This window comes from Anopheles maculipalpis, chromosome 3RL, assembly GCF_943734695.1.
Source record: "Anopheles maculipalpis chromosome 3RL, idAnoMacuDA_375_x, whole genome shotgun sequence".
Lineage (NCBI taxonomy): Eukaryota > Metazoa > Arthropoda > Insecta > Diptera > Culicidae > Anopheles > Anopheles maculipalpis.
Window position 1 is genome coordinate 31819679 of NC_064872.1, and position 9576 is coordinate 31829254.

At 42.9% G+C, this 9576-nt stretch overlaps 1 protein-coding gene across 1 annotated transcript; it reads left to right on the forward strand.

Annotated features, from left to right (window-relative positions):
• The first annotated feature begins 1671 nt into the window (after positions 1 to 1671).
• Positions 1672 to 2268, forward strand: LOC126560560 (vitelline membrane protein 15a-1-like). The gene is given in 3 exon segments (XM_050216518.1): positions 1672 to 1813; positions 1816 to 1850; positions 1852 to 2268. Coding segments are annotated over 3 exon segments (567 nt in total). The 3' UTR covers positions 2242 to 2268.
• Positions 2269 to 9576: the final 7308 nt, after the last annotated feature.

A 9576-nucleotide genomic window follows, 5' to 3' on the forward strand; every position in this document is an offset into this window, starting at 1 on the left:
GGTGTAGAAATTTTCCCGAAGCACACATTTATTCAATTGCTATGGCATTAATTTAAAGATGGCGCTTCACTGATAAAGATTCTCCATCTCAAACCGCTTCACGTCTTACGGCGGGTGTTTTGATGTTGGCGCCAGCCTCCACTTTTGGCGCTTTTGTTCTTGTCGTATTTTTCGATTTTCCACCGGTTGATGGAATGTTTGTTTGCACTCGCGAAAAGTTGTGTGTGTGTGTTTGTGGTAAAAAGTCATGTGATTTTGTCAAACGTGAAGCCGATGCTATGGGCGAACGAGTGAAAGTAAATCCAACGCGATGGGTCTAGGATTACCAGGGCGATCGATTGATCTCGGCTGTCAACTGTTTACCGTCGAGGAAAATTGGAATTCGGTGGAAACAATTGAAGTGAAATTTGGTTTTTGCATGAGTGAATCGGTATCAGTGTGTGGTTGCCGGGAAATGATTTGAACGTTGCGAGAAGTGATGCTTGTGGATTGATTTGGAAAGTCAAAAAGACCGTGTTTGCAATGAACAGTAACGCAAAAGAGGTTGATGTGGCAAAATTGCTGTTTGTTTGAACTAAATTGATTTATTGCTTTACATGAATTAGAGCGTTTGAATATTTTCAAACACATATTTCAACTGCACGTTTTGCTGAGTTTTTATGTTTCTTTTTTGAGTATAAAAATTATTCTTATTCCGCTAAAGTGCACTGGTGCAAGTTGCCTGAAATCCAGGACAATCGCACTATTATTTTTAAATGCTGCAAAACTTTTAGATTCCCAAACATTTTGAATTTTCAAATGCAATGGGAATTTTCAAACATTTTGGTGTAAATTTTGTGATGATTAACAACATCATCAAAGATCCACCCAAATAACTCAATGCAAGGTTAGACGATTTAACAAATAAAATTAATTATTCTGAAAGGATATAATATTCTGTTTATTTTAACGAAGATTAAAGAACTAAAACAACCTTTTCATTGATTGTTTTTCCATTTGTTTAATGTTTAATTAACATCAAACACAAAATAATACCGAGAATGGCCACATAACAAAAATTACATAACTACCTCCTGCCATCACAATTGGCCAAGACGAGGCATAATTTGCTGTCCAATGCTGCACCTTCCGTACGACGGTACCCATTCAAGCATTCCAACACAAAAAGCGTGCACAAAACCCATTAGCAACGTCGCGGAGCGATGACCAGCAATTTCTGGGTCATAAATATCGAATGGCGAATCAATTTACACCCAACGTAGCAAAAAAAAACTCCCCCCGGTTTCAGTGCGACAGAAGACAACCAGGCCCAAAAGTTGATGCAGCACGCGCCTAAAAGTGCAACCGTTTGCAGAAGAAACGTACGCGGATGGCACAATCATAATCACGCCTCGTAAAGTGGTCAATGTACCGCTTTTTTGACGAACTGCCCATAAATGCTTGATGGATGATATGAGGTGACGAGCTGCAAAAACATGCGTGCCATGCCGCATTGGAAATCGAAATGTTTTGAATTTTCTGCCCTGTTGTTGATATCTCCTGCACGCGGTGCTAGCCCGTGCGTTGAAGTTGAACCTGTTCCCACCCAACACTTGCTGTAGGGTGCTTCGGGCGCTTGTTGTGACGAATGTACCAAAAAACATACAGCAAACAAACAAAAAAAAAAAAGCAATGCCTGTTGAAAATCACAATCAATTAAACTTCCCTCGCCTTCGCTGCAGATTAAACGTCCTGCGTAGGCGTTTTGCTCGTGGCGCAATTTGCTGCGCAAATCGGCCTATAAATAGTGTCGCCACTTTTCGAACACCACATCAACAGTATTCCGCATCCGGTTAGGCCACCCGGTAGTTAGTCAGCTTGAGAAAACAACTCAATAACCCACGCCGTGTCCCCGAGATGCAGTCCGTCACAGTCGTCGTCGTCGTTGCCGTACTGCTGTCCGTGTGTACGCTTGGCTGTATGGCCCAGTACGGTGGGTATGCACCGCACCCGAAACCAGCCCCGAAACCGGCCCCGGTCTACCATCACGCCCCTGCACCGATGCATCACGGTGGAGCGTATCATGGCGGTAAGGGAGGACATGTGCCGTGTGGCGCAAATCTGCTCGTGTCCTGCTCACCCCACGTGGCACACGTACCGTGTGTGCCAGCCCACGGCCATGGAGGACATCAGCAACACGGTGGCTATCAGCACGGTGGATACCGAGCGTTCGACCAGGCCGAAACGGAAGCCGACGAATGAGTTGCTGCGAGTTGAAGGAAGACCCAGTCTGCGTGAAGCTTGATGCGGTTGATGTGTGTGTGTGTGTGGGTATGTGATAATAAAATACCGAACGTTAGAGAACGCATCCGTCCCTTGGTAAACTGTTTGTTGGGTTGAGTCCTCGCTTTCGAAAAATCCGAAAATCGCATCGATTTGTTGAGCTTTTCACTGAGAGTTTGAGGTACGGCAACAGCTGGCAGATGATTTTAGCAGCATTGGTCTTCCGTAGCACTAGAAAAAGCATCCTTTGTACGGACTAAATGGTTCCCCAAAAAGAGGTTCCAGCAGCAAATGACTGAGTCAGCAGTTTTTTGCGATCCTCTCTCTCTCTCTCTTCCCTTCCCTGGATGCAGCAGAAAACGTCTCATTGGTGTGGTGAGAAACAATTCAACGGCTGATCAATATGCGGCCAATAATTAATTCCTCATCCGGCGTCAGTCGGCTCCAACTTCAACGGGCATATGGAACCTTTCAACACGCCTGCCCACTGCACATACTCACTGCATGTTCCTGCACCGTGTGTGTTTCTTCATTCTAGGGCATGAATAATGCAGCAGCAGCACACACACACACATGCACTCACTTTTCGTAAAAACAAAAAACAAAAAAAAAAAGGGAACAAACAGGTCGCTGGCCACTGCCGGTAATGGGATATTGTCACTGATTTCATAATTAGTTCAGTGTTCCATGTTGCACCCCCGGGGCTGTGAGCCACGCCATGTGCCCCCAACCGGGGGGCCGACACTGGTGGGCCAAATACTGGTATTATGAAGGGTTTCCGTTAATGAGAAACGAGACACGGCAATAAGACTCATAATAACTTGGAAACTGAAATGATCATACACACACACACACACACACACACACACACAGCGTCCACACTTAATAATGCAATCATTTGGCTGCATCGATTCAAGGATTGCATTTTTATGCTACGTTTTTTTTTATTTATTTTTAATGAATAAAAGTTAACAAACACCCCTTATCAGGTACGAATGATGATGATGGCGATGATGGGGAAGCTGCTGATGAAAGCTTTTTTTCGTGCAGCATGGCATCAGCTGATTAATTTGCGAACCAATCTGTGGTAGAACGGAAAGGATCATTTTAGGGTTTATCTTCATTGTGATGAATGTTTTTTTTTGGCCAACAACTTGTATCGCTTCTATTCAACACATGCGGTGTTGACAATACGGCACTGGACCGTCATAATCAATTGTAAATAAATAGTTAATAACTTGTATCGCTGGTATTTCGACACCTGTACTCTAGTATAATTTGAATCGTCATTATCCATCACTTTTTGAGGCAATGTGTTTTGTAACTAAAGGAGTTTTTATTGTTGTCATACTTACATTTGATAAACGAAGTTAAGGAATGTTTAATTGTCTCATTACGCTTTGAATGGGGACGATATCTAAAAAGAAAAGAAATAAATTCAGTTAAAAATCTTTTATTAGATTAAGAAAGTACATCATTTGTAGGGATTTTCCCTTGAGACCTGATCGCCAAAATTCTCCATTGGTTCACTTAACGAACATACGGGTCTAGAGACGTTAAAGAAATGTGAATATGAAAGGAAGAAATGAGATGAATATCAAAAGCCATCCGTAACATCATAGTTTGTATTTAAATTACAGATTTTTTTAGCATTATTGTGGTGGTGAAGTACGAATCGATAATCCTTTCTTCCAAAACATTGGGCCTGACATTTGCGCACTTAGGAATAAATTACAAAACTTTGAAATCATCGCAATCAGGTCGGTTTTGCGATTTAACAACGCTACTGTGTGGGAAAAACAAATAACATAGCAACAAATCATCTGGCAGCGACGGGCTGGTGGACGAACTGTTCAAGATGGGTTCGGAAAGCTTGCCGCCATCATGCATCGGCTGATTGTTAAGATTTGGGATCAGGAAGAACTACCGGACGAGTGGAAACTGGGTGTCATACACCCGGTGTACAAAAAGCACGACAGGATGGACTTTGCTAGCTTCTGGGCCACCACATTTCTGAATGCTGCCTATAAGATCCTGTCCCGTATAATTCGTATAATTCTGTAGACTGGAGTCCCTTGCTACAGGTTTCGTTGGAAGCTAACCAGCTGGTTTTGTTGGAGGGAGGGTGTCATGCGAAGCGCGGGCTTCAACATCCAGGGCACGATTTTCACCACATCATCGAACGGACATCTGCGGCAGTCTGCGAGGCGTACACTCGACTAAAACGCGATTCCAACAGAATTGGATTGAGCATCAATGCGACAAAGACAACATATATGTTTGCCGGAGGCTCTGACCGTGATAGAGCCCGGCTCGGAAACAGAGTATCAGTTGACGGTGACGATCTCGAGGTGGTAGAGGAGTTCTGCCTCCTTGGTACGATCGTAACTTCGGACATCAACTTAAGCATCGAAATCCGAAGGCACATTGTTCAGGGGAATCGTGCCTACTACGAACTGCACAAACTCCTGCAATCCAGACTCCTGACTCCAACAATACACGAAATGTACGATTTACCGCACCTTGGTATGTCCGGCAGGCAGGTGCTAAGGACTATCTTTGGCGCTGTGTGCGAACAGAGCGTGTGGCGAAGGAGAATAAACCACGAGCTAGCTGAGCTGTTTGGCGGTGCCGATATCCTGACGGTAGTCAAAGCCGGAAGGATACGTTGGCTGGGACACGTGAAGAGGATGCCGTCTCATGCTCCACCAAGAAGATGATCTTCAGTGACCCGTTCGGGACGAGGCGTAGAGGAGCACAGCGAGCTCGTTGGCTGGATCAAGTGGAGTCTAACCTGTCGGAGATCGGATGCAGCCGTGGATGGAGGACTATGCAGGCCTAGACCAAGTTTCCTGGAAACTGATTGTAAACCTGGATGTCTACGCGACGTGCTTAATCCTGAGCAGGTCAAGAAGAAAAAGTAGAAGAAGAAGACTGAGTGGGAAATGTTCTTCACGTATCTAAATAATTCATCTTCAGGCATTCATATTTTTAGAACCTTTTTCAATAAGTTAAACTCGTGCTTCTGTGGTTACAAAAATATTCTTTCTAATCTTTTTTGGAAATTGATTTCTCAAACTTCCTGAAAGGAATATTATGATTTCTTGTCTTTATGACGCGTACTTTAATCTTTTTGTTACATATTTGAATTTGTCGTCTTCTAAACATCCCTGAAGCCTTCTCGGTTTGGTGTGGTTTAAATGGACTGTTACTTAGCCAGCACAAGTGTAATGTTATTTCATCTGGCCTTGCTCGACATTAATCGGGTATCTTCCATAAAAAATCTTGCTGTTTAGCTCGCTAATTAGGCCCTCGATCTCTGCATTTCCATTCCGGTCTCATTTTCAATCCTCATTTATTGCTGGGCTTCTGTCCATTGGCTGGGCTTCGGGATTACATTGATGCTCTTTTTTCCTTCTTTCCTCTAAATCTTTTCCCGTGCCGTACAAGGCTGATGCGCTAAGGCCGGAGTGGTCCTTTTTTTACAGCGCAAGTAGCATTTTAAAGCTCTTATCATCTGTTTGATTAACTTGTTTCGTTATCACTTTTTCGTTCCCATCTTTGTATCTCCTCTTCCTCATCTTTCCCTTATAGATAAGATCTTCCCTTAAGATACATATTTAAACCTTCGAGACCGACTTAAGCAAATAAATAAATGAATAAATTAATGATCTTAAGGCTAGATTAATTCTTCATTCCTAAGGTATATTCTATTTGATGTGGATTACATCATAAGAAAGGAACGAATCCAATCGAATACACCTGATTCTGAAGCTTCAAAATTCATTCACGTTAGCAACGAGTTGCTGACACTTTAAAACGTTTTGCACTTTGATCAAGCCCACACTTTAAACATTCAAATAAAATAAAACCAATTGCAAAACAAAACTGCAAAATGGAGCATTGTTTTTAAAAGTCCACCCTGGTGAACATCGTCGGTAAAGGTACGAACTCAAGCATTCAATGACAACTCAAACAGCACTTCGTCAGCACATTCCTGTCCGGTCATCTACCTCAAAACTCATTCTCCTGCTCGAAACCAACGGTGATATTTGATCCCGTAGACACATATATATGCTGATTAAGGGCAGTTTTTTTCAATTGCCAGCTCGGCCCAGAACGCTTCATTGCAACAGTTGCGTATCGTGTCTGCTTGATCGCGGAAGTGTAACGACATCATATGAGTGTGCTAGGGTTAATGTGGTGGCAAGAAAAAAAATATTAAAGGTAATATTGCGTGTGTGCGTAGCAAATTTGTACCATAATGGATTTGTCCTGTTGTGCCATCGTGTTTTTTTGTTGTTGTTGAGTGCCTTAATTATTTACAGACACAAATGCATAAAAATATTTCGCAGACGGTGGAACCGAAAAGGGTTGATGATGAACATTTTTCGCTCTTGGTTAAACTTTGAGTGTGAAAGCTGTTGAATACATGCTGAGAGTGGACATGACATCCACACATGGTGGTGTCCGACCCAACAATGCATCCTTGTTCATATCTTTTCTGATCGTTTTTTTTTTTTTTTTGGGGGGTTTTGGTCCTCTTGAGTTCTTCATCTTCTAGAGGAGCTTCAAATTGAAGCTAACACAAGCAGCAGTATGGAGCGTAAATGCACAAACTGTGCTTCTGTGCTGTGCTTTTGTGTGTATTATGATGGTTTTTCTTCCATCCCAAACGCGTAAACACTAACGAGCGACACTGTGGGAGGCGAAGAAATGCTCGCAGAAAAGAAGACACGGCGAAGCTCCCGCAGCGGAAGCAAACATAAACCATAAACACACCAAACAACCAACCAAGCCGTGAGCATGGTTTGCCCGCACAGTCCAGTTGGCCCAGCGGGAAATCCTGCTTACAGAGTGTGGATGTCGTACGGTGGTTTGTTTGTGATTTTGCTGCCATGCTTTTATTTTTCGCCATTTGCTCAGATCATGGTCCTGCGAGCTGTGAGTAGTTTGTTGTCACAGCATTAGCATTAGAAGCATTCCCACGCAATGCTCGGCCATCCCGCCGTCCCATCCGTTGTTTGTATGGGAAATTTTTCATTTGCACTCACTGAACCGTGCGAGATTAGTTTCAATTAGTTTAATGAGTAAGTAAATATGCATGAGCGTTTCATCACAACCGAGAGCCGCAAAGAGCAAGGATGGCTTCTTCCAATATCCGGCCAGTACAGCACACACACACACACACAGCGGAATCGAGTTAGACCGGAAAAGAGAGAAAGTGCGAGCTTTCGGTGCAACTGGTTCCGCCCGGGGTTTGTGTTACCGATGGTAATTTATGCCGTTGATAATTGGAGTGCATAAATTAAGTGTATGTTTGTGTGCAGAAATATGGCGAGGTTGCTGTGAGTCTATTATGCTTTCCGGTCGCGACCGGTGAAGACCGGCTGCGTGACAGTTCATTCCCTTGGAAATGTCATCATTAGCATCCGCATGTTTGTGTCTTTTCGCGACATTTACGGCTTCGGGGGGGGGGAAAAACGTGCTGATGGCAGTTATGAAACCCTGTAGATGGTGCAGGCCTGACGACGCGAGTGTGCTGATGTGTGAGCTTCGTTTTGTTTACTGAATCAGCTTTCAGTTGCAATTACAGGAAGTAATAATAATCTTTGTCGTTTGACTCTTTCTGTAATATATGGATTTTTATATGGGATTTCTATTCTAACTCGTAATTGATCGCTGCTTTTATCTACCGCTTCGACATTTTATTATTGTTTTCAGAAAAAAAAGATAAAATAATTTAGCGAAGAATAGTAAAACAATTTTGTAAGGTGGTTTTTTGGCATGAACCAAACGAGACTTTGATTAATGAGCACTAAAATCTAGATATAATTCTTAAATCATAAAATCAATGGTGTATTAAATTTTAAACTAAATTCTAAAGCTGCCTGTGCAACAATAAAAGAAACCCGAACATCTCATAGCGAACCAATCCGTTTTGTTTGAGTAATTAATCTTCCATACTAGCAAACATGAATGTTTGATCAAGTATCGCTTAGTTATCAGGCAGCAGTTTTCGAAAAAGCATAAATTCCAACACTTTCATTAGAGTGGCTACGGTTGCGTACCACCGTAAAACCCGAGCAGCAGCACACGGAGAAGTTTTGTACGCCCCGGCACGCCGATATACTTGGAAATGCCATTAAAACTCATCGCTCATCCGGTTAATCAATTATTGAAAATTAAATTAACGTCGAGTGGTTCGTGAACGTTGCGGTGGTGGTTGTGCAAAGTTTTCATTGGCTCGTAGGCTGATGTTTAAGTTATTGGCTCTATTTTAATCGGCCTCCCCAAAAAACCAAGTGCCAGAGCATCGAGAAAAACACTCGGGGTACACTTTGATGCATAATTCGTGCCATTCGTTCGGGTGAATTGTTTGCTCCCTTTTTCGACACTAACGATCGACGATCGATGGCAATCCGACAGGTTCGACGGGCTGCCACTGTTTCGGTGGTTGGTTGTTTTGGAGACACAAGGCAGAAGCCCTAGTTCCCTGGGTGAAACTAGCGATGTAAAACGAGGCAAAGTTTAACCACTACCGCAAACACTTGCCGGTTCGGTAACGGAGGAAGGATGTGTTGAATCATTTAAAATACATGTCCTGACCGCAGTCGCAGAGCCCAGCACTGTACCGTGCGATGTCGATCGGGAAAGTTACAGAAATTCTTCTCAAGTTTTTTCTCTCTCTCTCTTCTCTTCGGTCCCTTAATGTTCGATTCGATTGGAATGGATTCGACGGTATGGATTAAGGTTGAGAAGCGCCTTTCACGGTGGAAATGATACATGAATCAACACTTCCACTGTCCCAGTCGGTGGTGGCGATACAAAGCGAAAGGTTGGCTGGTATTAAAATTTAACAGCACGTGACCCGAACCTTCGTCTTCAAGAAAATCCATCTGCCAGCCTTGGCAAAGAGCAGAGAAACTGTTGGCTGATAAGCAGGAATTATGTGCTCTTCATTACCATGAATAATTAAATGGCGAGCGAAATGTCTTCTTCGTTACGCTCCTGGCCAGCCATGTTTCTAGAGCGAAGGAGCGCTGCAATCGTAAGGTTTGCTGCTTCTATCCGATGCTAGACGAAAGCTCCAATTAACGTAGTTTTTAATCATGTTCAATTATTTAAAGCTACGGTGCTTTGTGCACGTTTCTTGAACATGTATTAAATCGCTTATCTTAAAAAAAAATCCTAGATAAGCGACCAACTCTTCATTCGCGTGGTTTCAAAACTTTAAAAAAATAATCAAATACAGGAAAAGAGTCTGTACAGTGCCAAACAATAGCGGAGGAAGGCAAACATTTTCTTTAAACA